The following is a 25615-nucleotide window of genomic DNA, read 5'->3' on the forward strand; positions in this document are numbered from 1 at the left end:
CACATCTTGCATGATTAACATCGTAAATCAAAGTCGAAAGTACTGGGTATTTTTTACTGTAACAGATCAAGCTGTTACACTGATATTACATAGACCAACATCATACTAAAAAGATTGTGGTACAAATACGACCCAGAAACCTCACATATGTACGTACTGTGGTTTGTCTAGGTGAGACGATCAGAAACATGGTGTCCATGGACGCAATTGCGATCAAAGGTATAAAGACTCTTGAAATGATTTTGTATCGGTTATTAGTTAATATCAGCACCGAAAACAGCGGGATCTCTTACTGTAGGGTTACAAGTTCCTGGAGTCGGAATATAAAGCGCCCACAGCTTTGCTAACTGTGTTCACAGCTATTTCGAGACGAAGGAGATCGTATTATCGTAAGCCATATATTACATTACAGTCGCATATTCTAGAAGAGATGCTTACCGGTGAGTATTTCCTCTCTTTCTTGTTCGTCAAGAACAGCATTGTAAAGATTTCGACTGTTCCATCTATCAGGATGGAATCGATGGAAGCTGGACTTCATAACTTCCTTGTATTCTTGACCGCGTAGAATTTCTTTGGCACCTAAAAAGAAATCAGTAACCGTTTCATAGTCCATGTCTCGTGGTGTATTTTCTCTTGGATGGCGCAGTGTCGGCCAAGGGATATCTATCACCGTAAGAGGTAAGGTTTCACAGGAGAATCTTGCTTTGTCGAAAAAGTGGCCAACATGTCTATAACGTTCCATCGCACGGGCACGATCCCAGCGTCCGTAATCCCATTGTCGATGCCGAGCCTCGCGCTCCTCCTGGAAACCTGCCATAAGCTCTGCCCGACGGCGGATTTGTTCTTGTCGTAATCTAGCCTGCTTCAATTCTTCTTTCTGCTTAGCTTCTGCTTGCCGACGAAGCTCTTCTTCTTCTACTTTCTGTCGCTTAATCTGCTCGCGGCTAGGACCCTCAGTTTGGGCCCGGCGGCCTTCTTGTCTTTCTTCCCGAAGCATTTTTTCCCGCTGCCTCTGCCGATCGCGGTCGGCATTCAATTCTTCCATTTTACGACGTGATTCAGCAAGTCGTTGAGCGTTTGCTTGCTCCTCGTTATCCACTACTACTTCTTCTTCTTCAGGTTCCTGCATTGGTTGAGGTTGAGGTTCATTCATCTCTTCTTCAGTTTCCTCAGGAATGCCGCAGAATTTATGATCTTTTAGTGAAATACTCATCAGTAAGAAAAATAGCGCGCTAAGGGCTACTCACCAGGGCTCGAGAAATTCGCTGGGGGGACATCTCTTAGTATCTCCCGCTCAAACTCCTGTTCGCGGCGGAGTATACGCTCTGCCTTTTCCCTATCCATTCTTGCTTGCTTCGCGTTTTTCCACTTCGTTTTATGAGCATTTGCAGCTCGCTGTTGAGATGTGGGGGACATGGTCCTGGCACGTTTTCTAATCTTCGGGATAAATTGCTTAGTGTTTCGATGAAGGTTATCCTGATCAAAGTAATCGTTTTCTTCTTCCTCTGGATTGCGGAGGTTTTGAAAGGATAGATCGGCTGTGGAGCAAAATAGAATAAAATTGTACTGCAGTGTAGTACAGAGAAATTTTCTCACCATTCCTCTTTGAAGTGGTTGAAGGGGATGTTCCATCTGAGTTATTGCCAAAGTTGAAATAGAACGATGTACGAGGGGATACTTTCCGTTTGGAACGTGATTGAGGTTTGGGAAGCGACTGGTGAGCAATGTCTTCGTCGATTTCCATCATATCGTCGTCAACTATCAGGCCATCACTCGAAGGTTTTTGCCATCGTGAATCAGGCCATGTTGAAGAGTAGTCAGAACTATAACTGCCATAGCTTGGAGAATCTTTTTTGGTTATAACGCTCAGGCATGAGAAATCGTCGACGAAGCAGTCATATAATGGATCGAGCTTGTATATGTCCCACTGGTCCTGTGAGATAATATATGGTTCTCTGCAGAAGTCAGACGAAGTGCAACAAGTGGCACTGACAAACAAAATCTCACCCACAAACGCGAACCATTCTCGGGAACCCCCCTTCGTCCTGTATATGCTCTCTAAGGCGTGCACGCGGCACCCAGCGCCAGAAGGATCCGACACCAGGTATGGTTTCGATCACGATCCTCTTTGGTCGACAGTTGTTGTCGTTGAGTGACATGCTACCAAGTTGTGAGATATTATATGGCACAGCAATATTTGGGTCGAAGGAGGCGAATAAGAGCGTTGAGTTTGGTTTGCGCAATAAACGTGAGGCTTGCGTTGGGTCAAGTACCCCAGGAGTCGAGCCCATGAGCTCTGGTACAAAGGGCACATCTAGAGGACGAGATTTGTGATGGCGCACCATGCTGAGACAAGGTCGAAACCAAAGAGATGATCTGGACGTACCTTGTGTGCTCATATATGAATTGGATGTTTACAAGGATCACAGTCGTTGTATTCTGGCTCGATAATGAACAAGCCACAGATGGACCCCCGGCATCACTGAAATTAGAGCACGTGATCGTTCGTAGACAAGTTCTATTCCCGTTTGGACATGCCATTGTGTATTGTTATGGTTGTCCATGTACTCACGAATCTCTTCGTTGTTTTTTACCGGTTGTATCGACGCTGTAGAGATTTGTACAAATCTCGAATGTGCTATGCCGGTAATCCTATCCCTGACAAGCAAGATGGAGGCTTTAAATATTGAGAAGAGTTCAGCGAGCTGCGACACTATCTACTTAGTGTATAAGACTATAAGTAAGATTGACTCGGACATGCCACCACAGTATGACCTCACATGACAATATTGGACGTGCGTGCTTTGAGAGGCTAGAGCCTACCACCTTTATTTTCTCCAATCATTCGAGTCATTCTCTTTATATTCTGACTCGATAATCAAAGATCTATAAACACTCGAATACCCTCCCCTTCTACACAATGACCACACTCCGAACCTTCCAGAACGAGATCGAAGACATACACCATCGGGAAATCTCAAAACAGAGAGCGCAAGCGCTCATGAATAAAGAAAAAGAAACCAAGCAAAAGGGCAAGGGCAAGGAAGATCAGGACGCCGTTTCTGTCGAGGCTGAAAATCTACATGGCGCCGAAACAGCAGGTGCTAATCTCCAAGAACTTGAGGAACGCATATTGGTTCGTCATTATCATGACCTAATCTTCCTTTGATCGTGGTTATGCTATCCCAAATTCAAATGCTAATATTGAATTAGACTTTGTTACTTTCATCGAGTACCCCGGACTATGACTCTGCTCGAGATCTGCTAGCAGCCTTGCTCACACAATGCAACGGAGAACATGTGCTACGAATTGGCCAACAACCTTCTCATACGGCGCTGTTTTCCGGGGAGTTGAAAGATGAATCGGCCCACTGGTCCGGCACTCCAAGAACAATTGAGGAAATTGGGTCACTACGCACCCAGGTAACGAAAGCCGTGGAAGAGGTCGGTGGAAAGGTATGTACATTACCAAGTGAATGAGTGATCTCTGACTTCTTTTATCTATTCCCTACAAAGGCATCAGTCTTGTTTGAAACTATCACTGGTCATGCAAGGATATCTCTGCTCTTGCGGCTACCTCCTCCCAATGTTTCTTTGACTCCAGAAGTACGATGTGCAGTGGTTGGGAATGTAGACAGTGGGAAGTCTACCACATTAGGTGTTTTAACGAGGGGTATGCTCAATCATTCTCTCTTTGCTTTTAAAATGAAATATTCATATTTATGGTCAGGTGCTCTTGATGATGGAAGAGGTCGCGCTCGTGTGGGTTTATTCCGACACAAACACGAGATAGAGACAGGGAGGACATCAAGTGTTGGGATGGAAGTGCGTAAAACCTCAACTTTGTCCGTCATCATTCTCTACAATACTAAAATTCTTAGATCCTCGGGTTCAATTCATCGGGTGTACCAATACTGCCTAACACATCGCATTTAAGCGACCCTGATGCTATACGACGCGAGAAGATGGGATGGGAAGAGATATCTGTACAGGCAGCTAAAATCGTATCTTTCATTGGTAGGTGTATAAGTCTGGTGCTCCAATCGTTATTATTTACTTTTGCAGATTTGGCTGGTCACGAACGTTACCTTAAAACCACGCTATACGGCCTGACCTCGGGGGCGCCTTCTTGTGTTATCCTGATGGTGGGCGCCAACGCAGGGCTGATAGGAATGTCAAAGGAGCATCTTGCAATCGCCCTGGCCTTGAGTGTGCCAGTGGTGGTTTGCATAACGAAGGTCAGACCAACGATGAATGTGAGCAATGTGTCTGATAATTTTCAGATTGATATGACCCCTCCTAATGTACTTGCTGAGACCATAAAGCAAGTGGCGAAGATCCTCCAGAGCCCAGGGTGTCGGTATATACATCTCATGGAATAATGCGCTTGCCAATCACTAATCAAGAATTTAAGAAAAAATCCGGTATTTGTTAAATCAGTGGAAGCGTCTGTGGAAATCGCGACGTCATTCAATGGGTCCGAAAGGTGATACCATTCCTCCTCTTTTACGGTCTGCTATTCATGCTTTGTAGATTATGTCCAATATTCCAGATATCGAATGTTACAGGACAAGGGTTAGATTTTGTAACTAATCTTATTTTTTACGTTTGTTTACTGCTGATCGCCTATACGAAGGTCCGAACTTTCCTTAATCTACTCCCTTCCAGTGAAAGAGACACCGAGAAATTTGCGGTGAATCAACCATTAGAGGTACGCGTTCTTTTATCATCTTTTCTTATAAACTATACCAGATTACGTCCCACAGTACTCGATCACTGAAGTGTGGTCAGTGCCATATGTGGGCACCGTTGTCAATGGTATTATAAATGCTGGAAGTGTAAAAACAGGGGATTCCGTTCTATTAGGACCGGATTCTAATGGCCACTATCAAACATCCGTTATCAAAAGCATGCAACGAAAACGGTAGTTCGATCTTTGCAGATTAAATATGTCTAATTTTCTTATTCTTGAACACCACTAGGGCGGATGTCACGCGCGCAGAAGCCGGCCAATGTGTATCCCTGGCCCTCAAACGAATACGTCGAGCAGCTGTTCGCAAGGGTATGGTTCTGGTGGCCAAGACAGAGACCCCTCCACGAGGTCAATCGCCTTCGTGAACGTGTAGATATCGCAAATACTGATTCCCTTTTTACATCAAGCTATCCGACAATTTGAGGGGCAAGTTTTGATTCTATAGTAAGTTTTGACATGCACAACATCTAAAATATTTTGCTAATCTCGCATTGACATGATCTCCTAGTCATAATACGACCTTGCAGAAAAACTATCAGGTATACATTCAACTATCCCCTAACTTCCATAGTTGACTGAATAAAATCCTCTTCCCCCATCAGGCAATGTTACACTGCGGGGTATTTTTTATTACAGTTTACCTTAATGTGTATGTCTCACACTCGATTAGGCTATCCGACAAACCGTTCGAATCATAGGGATGGATCATCCCCAAGGTGTGCTTCGCACAGGGGATCGAGCGACCGTGCAATTTGAATTTATATCTCATCCTGAGTTTGTGAAAGAAGGGATGAAGTTGTTATTCCGGGAAGGCAAGACTAAAGTAAGTCTTTCAGTCATACCATATTCTATGCTCTTCTCATTGCTCACAGGGATTGGGTGTAATAACGAAGTTGCTATAACAATCTATAAATAGATCTTCAAACAAATTTGTGTAATATTAGGGTTCATGTTTTTCTCCTAATTGCTGTGTTTTCCTCAGTTGCTCCTGTAATGTACTTTCTCCTTTATAATATTCTTCATGTCGCAACCATCAAGCTTCAAGAGACTCTCCGATGGCTCAAGCTTGGATCAGCTTGTATGCTGTTTGCACTTCCATTCATTCAGGTTCACTGACAAAATGCCTTTTTAGATAACACTAGACTCGACACCATATCCAGTTTGGGCACGTTCTAGTTTAAGCAATCTATCTTCTGAGGTAATAAACATATAAGACGCTTTTTTACTTGCGCTCTAACATCTTGTAGTTCACTTTTTCTCCCGATCCTCGCCAGTGGGGACTTCCATTGGCACTAGACCTGATAGAATCTGATGATGACCAATATATCTCCCTGCGAGAGAGAGATGGCTTTGTGAAGGGAGTTTCTGCAAGAGGTATCGGAAATGTTGGATGTCTATTACTTCTTATAGCTGGGCTATTGGCTCTTTTGTAAGTTTTAATTTTGCACCTTAACCTTTACCATTCTCACCCTCATTAAAGCATAGGCTATCCGGTGGTCACCTTCTACATTCCGCCTATTCTGGACACTTCCATCAGCATAAACTCTACAGGACAAGTGCCCCAAATGATGGGTAATCAAGGCCTTATCGACACCGACACCCCACGAGAGGCATATACCAGGAATGCGTGGAATGATGCAACGACGGAAATGAAGCTGGTGTTTTCTGACGAATTCAATGTAGACGGTCGATCGTTTTATCCAGGGGACGATCCATACTGGGAGGCCGTCGATTTACATTATTGGGTAGGCATTCTGTTTTATCATAACAATACGCCTCTGGAATGACTAGTACCAGGCAACCAACAATTTGGAGTGGTATGATCCCGAGGCAATTACCACCAAAGAAGGCTCGCTGGTGATTACCCTTTCTCAGAAGCGGACTCATGGGATGGATTATGAAGGAGGTGTGTCTTAAAAGTAAACAATATCACGGAAATCTGAAAACTCTAATGTAGGCATGTTGACGACATGGTCAATGATATACCTATATGGTGTCAGTCACGTACTGACAGTAATTTCTTTCTTATATAGGAATAAGTTCTGTTTCACTGGGGGGTATGTGGAAGCTTCGGTGCAACTTCCAGGCGCGAGCAACGTCTTGGGACTCTGGCCCGCGATATGGGCCATGGGGAATCTTGGCCGTGCTGGATATGGTGCATCTCTAGAAGGCCTGGTACGTCTGCTGATGCTCAAGTAATTGTCAGACACATTGATGCATTTATATCAGTGGCCATATACATACGACAGTTGTGACGTTGGTACTGTCGCCAATCAAACAGTGGATGGACGACCTATTGCAGCAACGATTAACGGAGACCCAGGGAAAGGCAACACTTTATCTTATCTTCCAGGCCAACGACTATCCCGATGCACTTGCTCTGGCGAAAGTCATCCAGGCCCAAAGCATTCCGATGGAACCTTTGTTGGTCGTTCTGCCCCTGAGATTGATATTTTCGAAGCCCAAGTTGGTTTTTCCATTTATTGCTGTTGTCTGTAGCCTAAAAATCCGAAGGTCACTGCAGATACTCTTGTTGGGCAGGTCTCACAGTCTGCACAATGGGCAGTAAGTCGCCATGCTCGCATCATACGTTTGTTCCTGACCAGCCATGACAGCCATTCGATGCCGGGTATTTGTGGAACAATTCACCTGCGAATATGGTTATCACCAACCCTAACATCACTCAATTGAACACATTCATTGGGAGTGCTACCCAACAAGCCACTTCGTTGACCACAAATACCAACTCTAGCTGCTATGAATTGCCTTATGGAGCGTGTTATGCTGTCTATGGTTTTGAGGTATGTGCACGTTGCTTGCTTGCTATAACGAATGTCAGTGCTTAAACTGCGGCAACCTTTGCAACACTTTGCAACCTAGTATAAGCCAGGTATGTATTTCAAGTTGCCATATAAGTTGTGATAGATAACAATCCATACGATTGTTCAGGCTTTGACGGTGGTGTACATTATTCTCTCAAACAGGTCAATATCTCCATTTGACCGATATCTCTCTCTCTCTCTAGTATATCACCTGGGTTTCTGATAATAAGACATCTTGGACCTTAAATGCTCCTGGCATGGGGCCAGATCCGAATGTACAAATATCGGCCAGACCGGTTGCGAAAGAACCTATGGTACGAAGTGTTCTCAACCTAGGAACCCAAGTCAGTTACAATAATTAACGCATCATCCACACTCTCCGATTGTCCAACTAGTACTTAATCGCAAACCTTGGCATGTCCCGCAACTTCGGACCTGTGGATCTTGACCATCTTACGTTCCCAGCTCATATGAAAATCGATTATATTCGGGTCTATCAACCAAAAAATGCAATCAACATTGGCTGCGATCCAAAAGGATTTCCCACCAATAAATATATCGAAATGTGAGCCATCTATCAGTTACTTCAACCATAGTACATGCCGTCGAACAGTTTCTTTGACTGCAGGTATAACGAGGCATACACAAACCCAAATCTGACTACATGGGTAAATGACTATGGACAGGCGTGGCCAAAAAATTCCTTCCTCAATCAGTGCTAGCTTTTTTTTCCTTGCGACTACATGTATGTATATTTTGGTTTGTAATTTAGCAAGTCACTTTACCATACGTAAATGTCAATTTAACCAGATTCAACACAAACAAGGTAAGTGAATGGTTTGCAATGTACAACTTGTGCCCGACGGGGTATCATTGCCTGTTTGAAGGTATAAAGTGTATATGGTGGAAGAACTGGTAGAACATGCGATGAAATTGAGCTGCCTTGGATTAGTGGTGATAATCGTGTCGCCTTCCAATCCCCAGTCCGTTGTGGTGGCGGTGGCACCGAATGTCAGGGCCTTGAATGAAGCCGTCCCGCTATTGTCAATGTTCAGATAGAGCTTTGAGTTGCCTGCCTGATTGAGAGAAATAGTTCCACCAATTGTAAAAAGGCCAGCAGATGCTTCTGGGCCCAGAACAGCGATACCCCCTATGTGAGGAGGCATGAGAACCAGACAGAATAAATAGCGGCCCGAAGAGAAAGGTTACCGGAATCCTGAAGATAGAAATGATAGACTGGTGCTTGAACCGATCGTATCTGGCTTCCTGTAGGGGAAGCTCCTGTTGCTGTTGTTGACGCAGTTGGTGTCGTCCCTCCACCATTATTGGTTGTACTGACACTTGTAACCGTAGTGGTGCTTTGAGGGGTCGATACAGTGGCTGTGCCGGGCAAACACTGTGAGTAGTCTGAAAGATCAATTAGTTGCGAACAGCTAGAGGATGAGTTTAGGCGCACAAGGGTTACTGAATACACATGTATAACCAGATATACATGTCGATGCCCCACCCCTGCCAAGCAGCTTTGTAAGCTTACATTGTTTGTGTGATTTAACAAATACCGACTGACCAGCCCTGTCCGCCACACTGTCCATATGCTCCCGACTGGGCATTGGCTTCAAACGACAGCAAGCATATTACCGCCAAAGTTAGAAGAAATTTCATTCTAAAGTTGATATAACCAAAAATCAAACGTTATGGGTAGATTGAACTCGGAGAGTCGATAACATTTATATGAATGTCGGGTATAACATGGGAAATTATCGCTCAATCGCATCGAAAGGACATTATAATCCAAGGAAGATAGTCGGTGGGGTATGCTCGGGTGTATGCTATACAGCGCATTTTTTGATGCTGTTGAAAAAAGAAAGCATTGTAAGGAGTAAAATCGCACCGACTTGGTTAGAGAACGTTTGAAGAATGGCCAAATATGAGATCGTCATCGATTTATGTATCATATCCTTTCCAGCATCGACCAGTCTAAATCCATTCCAGAGAGCTTGGAGAGGCGAGAGCAGCATGCTAGCAAAACCCAGGGAGAATGGCATTATGGCATGCGCCAGTGTGGCATAATGATCTTGTCGAGTCAGACATAGTTGGACAGATCCTCTGTTGTTCTGGTATTATGCGTTGGTGTGAATTAGTTCTGGAGTTCTTTGGTAGTATATTCCAGTTTGCCTTCCATGCGTTGTTTACTGCCAAAATTCAACGTTGAAGGTAGCAAGAGGTAACGACAAGTTGTTGGACGTTGTTGATGAGGACTGACGTAAGTCAAATCGGCAAGATCCGCTCAACCTAACCAGGTTCTCCGTGACTTCAACCTCACAGTATCTCTCATATACGCACTTTGGTTTAAATACCCGAATCCCTCAAGCTGCCCGACTCATCGTCGTCCAGTCATACTGAGGGTATTTTATCACTCATTTTTGGTCTCATTTTTTGGTTTGGCATTGAGAACCTACACAAAACTGTCACAGTGTGTAAGGAATTTTCATTGCCATTCCTGAGGATTCGATCTTGGTTTACACGAGTGTCTTCTGCTTGTCTAAAATACCCATATACACACCACATTTCAAAATAATCCCCGCCCGACGTTGCTGGTTCTCCTCCTAACCATCTGTGAGAAAAGAACTCCGACAAAGGAACGTGCCAGTTCACAGTGAAATTATGGTACGCGATACTACCCCATTAATTTCAGAATATTCTTCTCATCGTACATTATTATCAGGTCAGGATCTCCCAACGATGGGAAACGATATACTTATTTGATGCATTTCGGCAATGGTTTCACCTGGAATACCTTCTCAGTGAACACCGCATATCAAATGTGTCCACTACAGTTAACCCATGCTATGTGCTACCTTCATGATTTACTGGTAGACATGGTGCACTCCGACATATAGCAGGATGTTTTAGATTAATTACCCGTCTCTTTCTGTTACTGACTCTCTTTTCTGTCTTGGATCGGCATGTTAGCCTGGTCGCTACAATATTAAATGCGCACATCTGTAGACGAAAACCAAGTCGTTGTCGTTTTTGTCACTTGGCATTACCAACAGTCCATCAACAAAGTATCGACAGCAAGCGGGTATAATCGGACAGTACCCGTACTAGATTGGCTCGAGGCCCAGGGGAGGGGAATTAAGCTTGACAGCTGGGGGCATTATTGGCGTTGTTTTATTGCCAGCAATTTGACCAAGGTATATATAGCGCTCACTAAACTGGTTTCTGTTTGCTTGTACCTTTTTGTCGACATGCCCATCCCTGTGCCAGTCGCTTTCGCTCATCTGTTGTTCATTTTGTCTGGTCATTGGCTGCAAACACACTAATAACCTGCCTTTTGCAGGCTTGGAAATTATGAATTCCACACTTCAAACTATGCTATGTTGGTCTATGATCACAGTAAGTCTGCCTTTACGCAATCTGTGAAGTTCCCCTCAAATAGCTTGATTCCAATCCAGTGCTGACTTTCGGAGAAGAGGTTTGCCAATTACATTGCCATGAGCCTACCTTGCTCACCAAACCAATTTTTGATTCGGCGCTTTTCTTCTAGGTAGATAAGATATGGTCTCGACCTTTTACGCTTCCGACCTTGTTGTTTTATCTCAATCGATACGTGACTCATTTACAATATATTGTGATACAAGTTGGTATGTATTTACATTTCTTTATCAATCCTGCGCATTTTTAGCGTTAAATATCCTTTAGCATTCCACGAAACAACATGGTCGGATTCAGTCAGTAAAAGGTACTTTTCACAATGGACGGTTTTAACATTTGTATCTTCAGATGTAATCATTTTGACACCACTGTTCCGCATTGAGTCTCATTGTGATGTCGAAGGTGCCGTCGCTATGTTAAATTTGCCGGTGCATCTACTACCTCCCTTGTTGCTGGTACTTTTCAATCTTCTTATGTTATGCTCCGAACCTCAAGGTTGCATTCTAGTGGCCGAGTGTACGATGGACACCCTGTTGTTTTCTTTGCTAAGTTTCCCTCACCTTCAAAAACAGTGACCATGATACTTCGGGTTTATGCTCTCTATCTTGGCAACAAAAAGATTTTGACGTTTTTGCTTACACTTCTATGTGGTCAAGTCATTGTATCTGCATGGGCAGTTCACAATGGAATGCGTGAGTATAGGCAAAGTTTTACACGACCTTTTGATTACATTTTTGTGCAGGTGTGCCACAACCTCCAGGATTCCCAGGTATGTTATTTTGATGATGCACTATTTCAAGACGTTTGATAAATCTTTATTGTAGGATGTGTATTAACCGGGAAGAACTCCTTCTTCGGTATGTGGCATAGAACGGTTTTTATTGAACATTATTAATCATGAAATGTGGTAGCCGCACTGTGGGGGGCCCCTCTTGTTACCGATTCGTGCATTTTCATTCTTACGACCTGGAGGACAATTCGATATATGAGAAAGCATGGTCGTATGACGTGAGACATTGATATGTCATTATTCTCATCAGCACTGACTGTAACCAGTGCTTTGGAAATACTACTGCGCGACGGGACGCTGTACTTTTTCACTATCTTTGGGGTTAATCTGATGAACACCCTTATCTATTTCGTGAGACTGTTCACTTCTCAATGCAGGAACATTTTTTGACTCCACTACCAGTTGGCGTTCAAAGATCTCAAGGCTGTCGGGGCAAGGTAAGCATTCCTGATTCATAGGGTTGAATATGGCACTGAGCTGCAAAACGGTACAGTTTCAGCCAAATATTGACCTCAATCATGATCTCGCGGCTCCAATTAAATCTTCGTTATAATTTCGAATCTGGTGACCGTCTAACCAGATTGAAGCCTATTTTCAACTCGAACCCTTCAAGTAGGAAACCTCTGCAAACAACCCCGTCTATCGTCTTTACTTCTGTTCTCAACTCAAACAATACGACAACTGGAATGAGCAATGAAAGGAGTTTTTTTACCGTAGGAAATCTTGGCAGCACTATCCAAGGTCCATTCGAAGACGACTGCTCATCTGGAAGTTCTACTTCACGGACTGCGATCGACTCTTTGTCTGAAGACGCTGAGTTGAACGTGAATGCAGGACCCCACGGTGCTAGTTGGCCATGGTGACGCATATACAGTATTTACATTAACTATTAGGGTAGGCAGCGCTTATTGTATATTGACTGGTGGAACATTGTACTACATATTTTCTCATAGTTTGACACTCAATTGGATTGAGTCAATTAAGGAGGTACAAAAATGGCAGACTGTCCGGTGAAAGGATTCTTCAATGTCTTACACAAATTCAACATCTCTTGTTCCATTGGTGGCGCTAGATGCTCCAAGCCATCCGGCTGCCTCTAAAGCAGCACCTAGCACATCGTAATAGCTGCGGTCATTCAATAACCTGGCTGTGCAGTGACCGGTGACGATCAAAATGAGTAGGTGGCTGTCCAACTTCCGCAGGCTAAGTCACCCGGAAGATCAATTCATAAAACCACGGCAACATTCATAGAATGTCTTCAACAGGATACGAGCCTCTTCCAACCTCAGAGTCCTCGGCTAGACAGCCAGAGCGTCTTATTCACCTAGACACTGTTTCTAAACCAAAAAAGGGGTCCTCGACGTGGTGGAGGGTACTGCTCATATTTCTGCTTTGTTGTGCCCTTTTCGCTTCCTACAAATTAGGGCAATATTCTTTTCGCCTCCCCAAGTCAGAACCTTCGAAATCTCTACCAAAAAATTACAGACCCTGTTCAGATCCTATAATGCCTTGCGACGGTAAATACAGCATTGGATAGTAAGTGTTTTCGTTACTATCACGTAGCACGAAGAGCCAGCTGATCGCGATGGTACATTTCTAAAGTTTTGTTAACTGGTGTGTTGAACTTGATGTTGTGGTTGTAGAATTCCCGTACTTACGACTCCTCTAGGGGTATATATGGGCGAAAATTCCCCCCCTCTCTAATTCCCGTCAAGGACCTTACGTATGTTTATGGCGTCAGTCATCACATACCGTGCTAACAACGCCTAGACATATACTTTATGCATTTGCCAACGTGAGGCCTGACAGCGGCGAAGTCTACCTTTCCGACCTTTGGGCTGACCAAGATATTCACTATCCTGGAGACTCATGGAATGACGTCGGGAACAACCTTTACGGCAACTTCAAGGCCATTTATAATCTAAAGAAACAAAACCGGAATCTGAAGGTTTTACTCAGCATTGGAGGATGGACATACTCACCTTCTTTTCACCCTGTTGTTATCAACCCTGCATTCAGAGCCAAGTTTGTCGAGAGTTCTGTCAAGATTCTCGAAGATTATGGATTGGATGGACTGGATGTTGACTACGAATATCCCACGGACGACAAGCAAGCTGCAGGATATGTCGCATTGTTGAAGGAATTGAGAGCCGCGTTGGATAAACATCAAGCAAAGAAGGGCCCTGGCTGCAAGTTTCTACTGTCGGTGAGTCGCCGCAATCGCCCCTTGATACAAGTGACTGACAATCGTCTATAGATTGCTGCCCCATGTGGACCTGAGAACTACAAGAAACTTCGCGTTAAAGAGATGGACATTTCACTCGATTTCTGGAATCTCATGGCTTATGATTTCTGTGTGTTTTCCGTCTTTTAAACCAATTACATCTAGCTTACTTCATGTCAATCAGCTGGTTCCTGGGATTCAGCTGCCAACCATCAAGCGAACCTCAATGGGGGCACACTCAGTGCATCGGCTGCTGTGGATTGGTATATTGGTCAGGGTGTGCTTCGAGACAAAATTGTTCTAGGAATCCCACTTTACGGTCGCTCTTTCCTCAACACAGCGGGCCCCGGGAAGCCATTCTCTGGCCAAGGGCAGGGAACCTGGGAAGCAGGTGTCTACGATTATCGTGCTCTTCCGCTTCCTGGCACAAACGTTACCAATGACAAGAGTCTCGGGGCTAGTTGGTCATACGATGCCAATAAGAAAGAATTGATCAGCTTTGATAGCGAAGAAGTGGCCAAATGGAAAGGCGAATATATCAAACGGGAGAATCTAGGAGGCAGTATGTTCTGGGAGCTCAGTGGCGACAAAGGATCTTCCAGAGAAGGCATTGAAACAGGGCCTGGTAAGGACGTTCAGCCTGGCAAAAGCCTTGTCACCATTGTGAAAGACGCCATGGGCGGATTGGAGAAGAGCAACAATTGGTTATCTTACACCGAGAGCAAGTTCGATAACCTGAAGAAAGGACTGGCATAACTTACATACATGCGATTCCAACTGATCTAACAAGTAACGGACAATAGAAGGCAGCAAAAATAGTTTAGTGGTAATTCTTTGTAGCATACATGAAAAATTGGGGATCGATATCATCATTGTCATGGCAAGATTGGCTGATATGCCCGGTTTCCGGCTGCCCATGTATGTCCCTGCCCTGCAGATATGCCGGTCAATATGACTCCAACAGCGACTATGATGCTGAATATCCAAGACATTGTATGAAGAATATACGACAAGCCTGGATAGGTAGAATCAGTAATGCAGACATTGTCATACAGGGGGAAATATGACATGCCTGGGCGTGCGCGCTCAAACGAAGGGTAGCTGTCACTACGATACATTTCTGTAATAATCGCAAAGCAGGTAATCTGGCAAACAGCTGGCGAATTGTCGATTTTGATCATAGGCACATCATTTAAAAAATTGGTGTAATCGGTTTACCTTGCAATATTACAAGTCCAGCAACAGCTCGCCAAATCCTTCTCCTTCTCGAGTGAGTGCTAATCCCGAACAAAAGAGCCACCAAAGAAACCCCGGCGAAGCCCATCGAAATCTGATCGAGATAGCCAGCACTTGTCCATGCAGCACAGAAGGCTTTATTTTCCTTCTCACAGTGGTCTGTTACGCTGGATGGAAAAGAACGGCACTCATACTTTCTGTAGGATATTTTCCCCTCTCCAGACGGACCGGGAAGTTCAGAAACAGTGAGAGCACAGTGTGTGTTGAGACCGAAGTAAACGGTCACTTTGGTGTATAAAATTTCCTCATAATGGACAACAAGCCTTGGGAGGAGGTTTAGACGTCTAAAGATCAGGCCAATGTGTTTCAAAAGGATATACGTACCAGTCTGTCCGACGGAACGAGAGGACATTCTAAATAGGATGTCAAATTTGGCCAGTGCAGGAGCGAAGCAGAATGAAACAGACAATGAGCAATACAGTTGCCACCAAGCAGAATGTTACGAAATAGGATGTTTTCCGCATTAGAGATTCTGTCTAGTTGATCGTTCAAGTCAAGGAATAGGTCGCTACGCAATAGTACCTCTACCTAGCTCATGGTCACCTCAACCCCAGTAATATCACGTCAGGTGACATTGACGTAGTAACTAAATACAAAAGTGAAGAGGAGAAAAAAAGCGGGGCGATTACTATTGATCCTAAGACTACTACTTGGGTTGGAATGGGATTTCGAAATGGTCTTATCCTCTAGGTACTCCTCGGGTGACATCGGGATATGCCTGAGCGATCATCTATGTCGACCATGAGAGTTCAATTTCACATAATACCCCAAAATGAGTGCTCACAGAAAACAATTCAGGTGCCCGTATAGCCAAGACTTGGGGATCTTCTCCAAGGCCAACAAATCTTTCGGATGCTTGAGTTTACATGGCAAAGACGCAGAAACTAGAGAGCTCACATGGTCGATACACCTGCTTCAATTGCAGACCCCATTGTCATAGCTTTTGTAGAAAATATTATAAACCGTCGCCGCAAGAAAGCATTTTAACGACTTACAGCACACCATCCCTATCAGGAAAGAGAACAATACAATGGGGGCAGTATATTGTCCTTCCGAGTTATATGAAGGAGCAGTGACTTTGAAAGTTAACGTCAACAACGATTGTATAGATGACGAAAAAAAGAAAGAACACTGACATCGTAGGTATAAATATCCAAACAGTGAACACAAAACACCAATGGCATACGCGCCCCATGTCAAGGCTGCTGTGTATTAGGTATGAATTTCAATTACTATAAAATTAAACCTACTCATTCCGACGAGCGAATCGTTTACAAGAGCATCAATCCCTAAATGTTCACAGATTAGAGATAAGTTTTGAAAAACTATATAATACCAAACCTCGGTCTTTGAATAATCGCCAAGTATCTTTCGCAGCTTTGATGTAAGGCTTGCCATACAATGCTAAATACCCTCGTCAACTTGAAAAAAAAAAACCGTCAGGGTCTCAAAGGCTTACCGATTTCAATATACGCGTATCTGGTGAATGGCTCATAAATCAGAAAAAAAATAGTTGTGGTCGACGTGACAGCTACCTGTTGAAGTATTCGACCAAGCTTTGGAGCATCCCAACGAAACAGGCCGCACAGCACGCCAGACATGCTTCAACGGCTAAAATGACATTAACATAATTAGAAATTGGATGCCGCCACCTTACTCACGGTGGCCATCTGCATTTGCATTTTGTTGGGCAGCATTCAGAATCAACCTCAGAAGGTCCAAGATAGTAACAATAAGAGAGCCAAACGCGATGGAACCAAGAGAAAGGGTGGAGGCACGCCCGAAAGCAGAGAGCGTTGGATGGTTAGGCTAACAACAGGTGCATAAGGATCAAACAAATACCGTCGACAACGTACAGGCCTTACCATCTCACCATTGCCACGAGGACCGAAGTAATACCATGAACCATATGGCCCGCCCGCAAGGGTAGATAATGCAACATTTCCAATAACTTGCGAAGTCCACAGGAAGGAAAAGGCCTCGAAGAAGATGAGGCCAGCGACCTTTCCACTAGAGCAGCTGGATGTGTCGCATGCTTCGATAGACGGTCAGAATTCGGGTGCTTGTTGTTCATAATCATAGCTTACATGGGTTCCCGGGCGTCCATTTCGCATATCTGATAGGTGCGCCGTGCGTATCAGATGCGTTTATTGGGCACAGAAGACATTACTTACGTAGCTATAGTGGTAAAAGTGAACCAACTAGAGAAAAATGAAGTCGTTATAATGGTAGTTGTTAAAAGAACTATTTCCGGAGTGAGGCTTACACAGATAGGACTGCTTGGAGGAACAAAGAAGCAAACGCAACTGCGTAGACACTGGTGTGGTGCTTCGACACGTCCATCACAACCTGAAGGAGCAGAGAAGCTAGCGGTATACGCGACCTAAAACCGAAGTAGGACAGGACCGAAAGGATAGCAATAATTGTGAATATGATGGCTCCAGCTTCGTGAATGAAGCGTCAACAGAGAGAAAAGAGAGAAAGTAAAGTCGCAAAGGCTTACACCAATATTTTGTTATATAATAATAGACACATATACCACTGCAATAGATCAACTTTGAGATGTCACAATACATGGACGAGATGGCTTACATGTTCAACGCAATAGTCAAAATCAGAGTTATGTGCATGATCGTTTTCGTGAACATGCGCGCTAGCATCAGATACGCCACGGAAAGTAACATCCCCGCTGCGGTGACAAGAAGCAACAGGTAGACGGTGCTCCTGATTATCCGACAGGATACATGAATATGCATTCTCTAACAGTAAATCTAGAAAGTACTGACCGGTTCATTGTCACTACAGTGCCTGTCTGTCCTCCGCCCTTACCTAGTCCGCCTCCAAGTCCGTCTTGCGATATCCATGTGTTTAGAGCAACGCCTGACACCGCAGCAAACCCGAGAAACTAAGAAGAATTTCGATGACAAACTTTATTGACAGTAAAATAATAAACTTACTTGGAGTACGAAGAAAATGAGAAATATCGGGTCGTTTACTCTTTTCTTTGGCTTAAATCGACCTCCCGCGTAAGGGTCTTTAATATCACCGCCGTACAGAGGCTGTTCTGGTGGAACGTAGTAAGGCCCTTCAGAGCCATAGGCTGGTGTAGGTCCGGGATATGGTTGCTGTCCGTACATCGGTACCAGCCGAATATTCTGTTCTTCAAAGTCTTTGTAGGTCTTGTAAATGGTGGTGTAATGCCAAGGTAGACGTGTCCAAGTATGCTGTCATTGCAGGTTTAAGTAGGCGACTGGAATTGCCTCGTTGCGATCAATGATCACATCGAGGGTGTGATGCCGGGACTCTCAGGTCTGGGCAATGGTATGTAGATTGATTATTGCTCTACAGTATATTACTATATACAGACTGTACTTAAAACTTCCCTTAAAATACATAAAAAACTATCAAATTTGGATATGGATATACGTTGGGTGGGTACAGAATTAACCTCTTTGGGGTCCCAAATGCTTAAAGCGAACTACGACAACGGTGACATTGTCCGTAGTATGGTGGGATAAGGCATGTTGACAAAGAACTGAACTGGCCTGTTGGGCATCCTCAATGTCACGAACCAAATCAATAGCGGCTTGGTCGCCAATCACATCCCATAGCTGATAGAACAGTAGTCAGCGGACAACACAATCATGAATTGAAATGTAACATACACCGTCGCAAGCAAGAATTAAAAGTTCATCTTCTTCGCATAGTTCAGTTTCGGTAGTATAGGGCGCACCAACCACAAACTCTTTCATTGAGGAATCACCCAAGCTTCGCGTGACAGCAAGTACCCCGTTAACGCGCCCACTCATAACAAATCCGCCTGCATCTGTAATGCGTTTGGCCTCTTGTTTGTCGGTTCCCTTATGATCATAAGTCAAACGGACCGCCTTTCCTGCTCTGCACAGGACACCGCGAGCATCACCAGCATTAGCGCTATAAAGGACGTATTTAGCATCCGGCGGAGGTACAGTAATGGTGACACCTTCTGCAACTGATTTGACGGAGGCAGCGGAAGATGAATTGCCAGAGGCAGATGATGAGGTAAACTTGCTAGATGCACCGCCTCCCAAGCTCCGTAAAGCCTTTCTTAAACGACTTGTGCTAGATGTTTTCTTTTCCTTGGCTTTCTTGGGGGTGGCATCCTGTTTTAGGGCATCCGCCGCGTCTTCGACAACAAAGGAGCCAGGCTCTCCATCTACACTGTTGTTTATGCTGTGACCAGAGACAGGAGACTCAGCGGAGGGAGAGGAAGGTGGAGAAAGGAAGGATTGTCGACCGTTTGAATCTTCGACGCGCAAGAAAGCCGTAACTGCGGTACAACCTGAATGAATCTTGCCTTCGGATTCTTCGCACATACGCGACAGAGACTCGTCGACGGCATGAAAGGTATGGTTAAGAATGTCAGGGATGGGTACATCGGGAGATGAGTGGATGGCATCGAGCAGATACTGAAGAGGAGTGAGCCAATGTAGACAGATCATAGCCAGTGGCGCATTATTTACCTCATGAAAATGGGATCCACACCATTCTGCAGCATGCTTACCCGCATGACCGTCAAAGACGGCAAAGAAGCCTTGGCCACGGACTGCGTCGAAGTCGACAACAAAAGAGTGGGCATCCTCCATGGTCCTCCGAGTGCCCTTGTCCTCTGAGACTCCTACACGAAAAGTTGGATGATTAGCAGAGTGACGATTCAGGACCTAGAGGGCTTGTTCAACAAGAGTGGGTGATTGATTAGAAGATACGTACACCGTTTGTATCAAGGTCTGCGGTGGATATGGACTTTGAACGTGCATTCGGAGAGTCAGTGAAGCGGGGAGCCATGATATGATGGTGGTATTGGACTGTGCTCTAAATGGAATGCTCCAATATTTATGGTAAATATCGGAGTTAGCCGACAGTCTCTTCATCTTCTCCATCTACTTGCTCGTCGCCAGTGCATGTCTCAGCAATCCGCCGCTGCAAAGCCTTCGCTCCAGGGCGTCAGAATCAAAGCAAGAAAGGGTGCTGTAAAGGCACAGGCAAAGCACGAACCGTCAGGTAACTTTTTATCCTTCTCCCGAACCCCCCTTCGCGCCCTCACGTCCCGTCACCACTTTTTCCAGTATTTAGAGATCAACTTTTCAAACACCTCGAAACTGTATCCCCCGGTGATTTCGACGCAGTAGCCACAAAACTCGTACAAGCAGGATCCACTCTTGAATATCTCAAATATGCAGACCCACTCTTCGAAATCATTTTTGTTGGCGGTCTCCTCCAACCAGGTGGCAGCTTCGTCGACGACGGCTCGCCTATTTCCCCCTTTACAATTTTCAGTGCCAAAGAACCTGCAGAGGTGGATGACATAAAAAAATACGTCGAAGTCATCAACAAACTCACCAGAAGGTTAGTCCAACATTTTTCACATCCAATTTCTGTTTTCGTCTTTATCTTATCTTTTTTCAAACAATTCAGATACAAATATCTACAAAAGCCTCTTGAAGAGTCTGCACTTCCCGGACTCTTGCAATATATCCATCGCTGGGAACCCTCTCAGAAAGATAAACTTTCTATTGCGATCGGCCTTTTGATCTCCCAAGGTCTTGCTAACGCTTCCTGCCTTCAGAGTCTCGGCAAAGACCACTTGGTGAAGAATGGTGAAATCTGAACTATGTTCTATACGGCATCCTCTTATCATTTATTCTAGATGTCGCCATCAATGTGCTCACTGTAATCTTCCGGGCATACCTCGTTGATCAATCGATGGACCATCTTTCCGCCGCTTTGAAACGCGGCGGTATCAAGGACCTACTTGCATTCTTCCCGCCAAATAAGCGTGAAGGCAAATTTCTTGAAGAACACTTCAAGAAAGAAAATCTTCCCCAGGTTGCGGAATGGTGGGCCAAAAAGCAATACGCCGTGGTCAAAGAGGGCATCATTAAAGACCTTTCGGACATGCAGGATCAACAAGATACCCCTGAGCAGGTGAGCTTCCTTTTGAACACATTATCTCTTCTCCTGCTAATTTTTTAATGTCCAGGTTATCGCTGCCATTAAATCTCGTCAAGAAGAGTCTCCTATTCCCGAGGCCGAGTTGATTCAGTGCATTTGGCAAGGTCTTCTTGGATCTGTCGATTGGAGCGCCCGACCTGATCAAATCGAGGGTCTTGCACTACGTGAAGTTACCGTAACTGCTTTTATTCTACTATTTTACCTTTTTAGTTGCTAAATCGTCTGCACATCAGAAATTTGCACCGATTTTGGAGCCATTTTGCGAAAGTGGGAAAACTCAAATCGCCCTCATCAACGCAGTACAGGTTTACTGCTACGAAGACACTCGTATCATCAAAGCCTTCCCACAAATTCTCAAGGTAATTCTCCTTTGCAGATGTATGGGCTACAAATGCAGGCACTCATCTCCTTTTTAGGTTCTCTACAACAAAGATTGCCTTTCTGACCAAGCCATTATTTACTGGCATCAGAAAGGCTCGAAGCCTCAAGGGAGGCAGCACTTCTTAAAGAGTACTGAGCCTCTAGTCAAGGTCAGCGTCTTAGGACCTTGATCCTTATGACCTCTAACCATTTCGTCCAGTTCTTACAAGAGCAAGAAACCAGCGACGAAGACGAAGAGTAAACAGTTCCCCTAGAATTTCGCATTATTGTCATCCCGTGGATTGCCTGTATATATCTTTGCAACGACCAACATGTACCAAACTCAAAGGACATTTGAAGGACATTTTCAATTTTTTTAATACATGTACAGTGGAAGCACAATACAACAACAGGTATTGAAATAAGTAAAATTTAAATGAATTTATCACCATGCTTCTGGCATTGGCGCAAAATCGCCCGTCCATCCGTTTTTGCCAGCCATTTGCAAAAAAATTCCATCAGAGCCGTTGACCGGAAGACCTAGGTCGGCCAAACTCTGAGATGGGGTCAGAACACGACATTTACAAATATATAACGTTACACACTTGCTCTTGTAACCATAAAGGTATAGCTGTTGGGCTGAATATACCACGATCATTTGGCCAGGCGAAGCCAAGTTCTTCCATGGTGAATGGCGGAGGCATGGCTGGGTCATGGAATAATGTTGGAGACACAACCATATTTTCGGCAAACGGCGGTGGGGGTATAGTAGGTATTGGCGTGTTAATACCACTTCGTAAGCCGACTTTGCGACGAAGGTTGGCTAACATGATGCGTAACGTCAATGCATATCTAGAGAAATAGATAAGTATTGATTATTTGTTTCGGTGGTCACCTCCCGACCTTTCAGCGGCGACATCAGAAAGAAGTTGCGCTAATTGCTCAACTTGTGCTGTAATAGCACCCAGGTCGAGTTCTGTAGGAAACAAGTTGGCCATTTTGAGAAGGAAAAGACCAGAAAAGGCTGCTGTGACGAGGCTGTCATGTACGGCATACCGAAGAGCAGCTCTGTGAATCAAAAAAAATCAAAAAACGGTGCATAAACTTGAACAATATCATCCCACCGGTACTCAGCAGAATTTAGGAATATGGAAAGACAGTTAGAAGCCGCATCCTTTGCTTGAAAGGCAAGTTCTCGTTGCTCAAAAGGCATCTTATCCCATGCCACTCCACGAAGCGCAACACACACCAACCACAATTTCGCATAATGTAATTCTCCCGCCAGAACTTTACGGAGTAATGAATCTTGGTCCATTGTACGACCTACTTCATATTTAGAATGGATGATGTATAGATAAAAAACACACATACGATGTAACTCATCACACCCAGACCACCATTCATCCAAAGCATCATTTGCGCGGCGAATCAGTGATAAGGCATTATTGTTTACTGCGCCGTTGAGGGGAGCCAGGAAGTCGTATATCTGCGCTGAATAAATGTTGATTCAAAATTAAAAATAGAAAAGCCGGAAGAGCAGATATTCACTTTTGTGAGCAATCAGTTCAACCAAAGAAATCAATCGAACATCCGTCGGTGAAGCCATCGGGTGCGAAAGCAGCACTCTGCAGTGTCGAATAGTATTTTCGTCTCGCAACACAATAGGTCGCCCAGTGCCTAGGCTCATCCTGTAACGTCATGTCAGCATGTTTACCAATTTTAGTCTTGACGACAAATACGGACTGATGGTCAAACCAATATAAGCACAACCAAATGCGAGCGGACACAACTGTTGGGAGCAAATATTCATTGAGAAAAGGGTACATGGAAGGTGAACCGGAAATTTTACCGAGATTCCGTTCTTCTTCTTCGGTTCGCTGTTTGCCACTATCATCTACCAATTTTTCAAGAGCACGATGTAGACCTAAATCAAGAGCCATACGCATCGCGTGCCCACTTGGAAGCCACCCATTGGTGCTCCAGGCAGCCAATAAGAGCATACCTACGACGGTGTTAACCATTACCTTCATAACCATGAAATGTATTCACCTTGCACCGCCTCTTTTCTTACCACAGGGCCAAAAAGGGAAGAGCGAGCAATGCCTTGGGCTTCTTCGAGACATTTGTAGAATGTTGGGCTGAGAGGACCGTTTCCACTACGAATCTTCCCAGCCACAGCTAGGATAGCATCGAAGGTCCAAGGCGACCTTTCCATCAAGCTTTCATAGGTATCATATGACGGATCGAAAAGCGGTATAAAGAGATGGCATCCTGCAAAAAAGCTATACAAGTACAAGTGAACATGGCGATGGCTAAGAGGGATGAGTAAAACTACATGTTAAAGAGCTCTCGAGCTTCAGAATCGGTGACCAATCCCTGCAGTTCATAATTAGCCCCACGCGAAAAACTGAATGATAAGATAAATACCTTCTCGACAACGTGGGGGAAAGCATTTCTCGGAATGGGTTCAGCCCTTTTGCGCTTCTTTACCCTTGAATCACGATTTAATTGCAACAAGTATGCGTCGAAACATGAATAATTACCTTGGTGCTTCAGCGGAAGGTGCCGCGGCTGCCTCCGCCGCGGCATTGGCCAGGCCCTGTAGTGCCTCGATGGGTGCATTGAGAGAGGCTCTTGGCAAAGTGTCCTCAGATTCGTCATCAGACGACGCAGCAGTGCTCGGAACTATCCCATAATTAGCATATTTATGAGGCTACAGATGGTGTTTACGTTAGGGAATAAGATACAAAGTCAATGTAAATTCGTACCGGAGGAGCAAATCCCGGAAGTGGGGGGAAATTTCGAGCAGGGCCAGCAGCTACCTCAAAACCATTGCGCTGCGGGGCTTGCAGACCGGAAGCGTCCCGGTGCGCCTCCATATGGGCAGTATAGAGTCCTGGGTGAGGAGGAGCCATGCCTGCATTGGTATGTTGTGGCTGAACCGCTGATAGAATTCGGTCTAGAGATGACTGCATGCCGATCATCTGGCTTTGCATTACCTAAAAACGTTACGACTTCGTTAACAATCTTTCGACAGAGGATATGAAGGTCCTGATCGGACCACATACCAGATATTGACCTTCGAGCCTCGCAAGTCGCCTGGGCATCGGGTCTCAACAAAGTCTGGTCACTGTCAAGAGAAAAACGTACTCAATGCCTGCGCCCGTCATGCCTTGAACATTTTTCTTCTCTGGCTTTTCAAAAATACAGGGTACACCGCTTGCTTGGCAACGACGACAAGGAGCCTGTGGTGAGTAGAGCCGGGCCGGGTACGGGGAGGCGGGCCTCAGTGTGAGACGGAACGTTGGAACCGACGGATACAAAAGACTCGCACCTCTCCTTCACACCTGTTTTTGCCTTTCCTACAGGACGTACAGGCCCGAGCGCCTCGCTTGGGAATATGGGACGTTGGCTGTGGTGTTTGACCGTCAGCCGTAGAAGACTGAGCCATGATTCCAGAATTTGCAGATGCTTTTCGTTTTTTCGAGGCGGATTCTGAGCTGTTGGAGATGGACGCAGAGGGGCTGTGGGACATAATGGCCAGTTGGTGGGCCAAGATGAAGAGTAGATATAATTTGTGAACAAGGCAAACGTGAACAGTGGCGGGAGAGTGTCCGAACATCTCCGGAGTTTTGACTTACTTGCACGTGTCACACTGTCACTTGACCCTTTATCGCCTTGTAGAAGACTTACTCTTTTCTCATGTACTCCCATGTCTTCGAATTCTGACGACACATGCTACTGTATCCTTTAAGCTTATAGCTATAATCTTCGCTTGTTGCTTATGAACAACACTACAGTCCTTAGATCTGTTGATTGACGCGTCCCTGACTTTTTTTTTCATCACAATCTCTTCGCATCTTTGCAAGTGTATTTTCTCAAAAGCTGCATAAATCCTGACCCCACCACATCATAGTAGATTTTCAGTGCATTAAAAGGCC

The 25615-nt window shown here is 44.8% G+C and overlaps 7 protein-coding genes across 7 annotated transcripts; 4 read left to right on the forward strand and 3 right to left on the reverse strand.

The window, feature by feature from the left end:
* Positions 1–421: 421 nt before the first annotated feature.
* Positions 422–2345, reverse strand: JR316_0002305 (uncharacterized protein; the record flags this gene model as incomplete). The annotated part of the gene is made up of 4 exons (XM_047888099.1): positions 422–1194; positions 1248–1538; positions 1597–1955; positions 2008–2345. The coding sequence occupies 4 exons, from the start codon at positions 2343–2345 to the stop codon at positions 422–424; spliced, it is 1761 nt and encodes a 586-aa protein (XP_047753022.1).
* A 575-nt stretch (positions 2346–2920) lies between these two features.
* JR316_0002306 (GTP-binding protein 1) lies at positions 2921–8144 on the forward strand (the record flags this gene model as incomplete). The annotated part of the gene is made up of 25 exons (XM_047888100.1): positions 2921–3136; positions 3214–3456; positions 3517–3673; positions 3731–3825; positions 3882–4017; positions 4066–4238; positions 4284–4360; positions 4415–4486; positions 4534–4585; positions 4637–4711; positions 4767–4924; positions 4983–5101; positions 5161–5197; positions 5262–5292; positions 5424–5576; positions 6001–6182; positions 6234–6498; positions 6545–6659; positions 6711–6726; positions 6787–6928; positions 7035–7223; positions 7253–7318; positions 7369–7554; positions 7779–7889; positions 7971–8144. 25 exons carry the CDS (start codon positions 2921–2923, stop codon positions 8142–8144), a joined length of 3240 nt encoding a protein of 1079 aa, XP_047753023.1.
* A 3446-nt stretch (positions 8145–11590) lies between these two features.
* On the forward strand, positions 11591–12313 carry JR316_0002307 (uncharacterized protein; the record flags this gene model as incomplete). The annotated part of the gene is made up of 7 exons (XM_047888101.1): positions 11591–11705; positions 11756–11782; positions 11838–11870; positions 11925–12021; positions 12070–12154; positions 12206–12240; positions 12262–12313. The coding sequence occupies 7 exons, from the start codon at positions 11591–11593 to the stop codon at positions 12311–12313; spliced, it is 444 nt and encodes a 147-aa protein (XP_047753024.1).
* A 994-nt stretch (positions 12314–13307) lies between these two features.
* Positions 13308–14783, forward strand: JR316_0002308 (Endochitinase B1; the record flags this gene model as incomplete). The annotated part of the gene is made up of 6 exons (XM_047888102.1): positions 13308–13339; positions 13367–13391; positions 13447–13526; positions 13574–14009; positions 14061–14157; positions 14212–14783. 6 exons carry the CDS (start codon positions 13308–13310, stop codon positions 14781–14783), a joined length of 1242 nt encoding a protein of 413 aa, XP_047753025.1.
* Positions 14784–16002: 1219 nt separating this feature from the next.
* On the reverse strand, positions 16003–20147 carry JR316_0002309 (Protein PNS1; the record flags this gene model as incomplete). Its single annotated transcript, XM_047888103.1, has 22 exons — positions 16003–16053; positions 16108–16168; positions 16221–16263; positions 16319–16399; positions 16460–16525; positions 16574–16612; positions 16665–16727; positions 16783–16802; positions 16859–16934; positions 16985–17132; positions 17189–17358; positions 17411–17439; positions 17498–17524; positions 17590–17767; positions 17827–17864; positions 17916–18047; positions 18110–18228; positions 18281–18492; positions 18772–18934; positions 18989–19771; positions 19826–20023; positions 20073–20147. The coding sequence occupies 22 exons, from the start codon at positions 20145–20147 to the stop codon at positions 16003–16005; spliced, it is 2772 nt and encodes a 923-aa protein (XP_047753026.1).
* Positions 20148–20263: 116 nt separating this feature from the next.
* JR316_0002310 (Basic leucine zipper and W2 domain-containing protein 2) lies at positions 20264–21936 on the forward strand (the record flags this gene model as incomplete). The annotated part of the gene is made up of 8 exons (XM_047888104.1): positions 20264–20363; positions 20429–20708; positions 20778–20959; positions 21010–21287; positions 21343–21489; positions 21548–21673; positions 21731–21844; positions 21895–21936. The coding sequence occupies 8 exons, from the start codon at positions 20264–20266 to the stop codon at positions 21934–21936; spliced, it is 1269 nt and encodes a 422-aa protein (XP_047753027.1).
* A 183-nt stretch (positions 21937–22119) lies between these two features.
* Positions 22120–25209, reverse strand: JR316_0002311 (Transcriptional activator of proteases prtT; the record flags this gene model as incomplete). Its single annotated transcript, XM_047888105.1, has 16 exons — positions 22120–22230; positions 22280–22526; positions 22578–22742; positions 22799–22997; positions 23046–23165; positions 23223–23362; positions 23418–23463; positions 23524–23676; positions 23724–23956; positions 24010–24050; positions 24102–24165; positions 24218–24387; positions 24443–24673; positions 24743–24773; positions 24825–24919; positions 25009–25209. 16 exons carry the CDS (start codon positions 25207–25209, stop codon positions 22120–22122), a joined length of 2247 nt encoding a protein of 748 aa, XP_047753028.1.
* Positions 25210–25615: the final 406 nt, after the last annotated feature.

This window comes from Psilocybe cubensis, chromosome 2, assembly GCF_017499595.1.
Source record: "Psilocybe cubensis strain MGC-MH-2018 chromosome 2, whole genome shotgun sequence".
In the NCBI taxonomy this organism is placed as follows: Eukaryota; Fungi; Basidiomycota; class Agaricomycetes; order Agaricales; family Agrocybaceae; genus Psilocybe; species Psilocybe cubensis.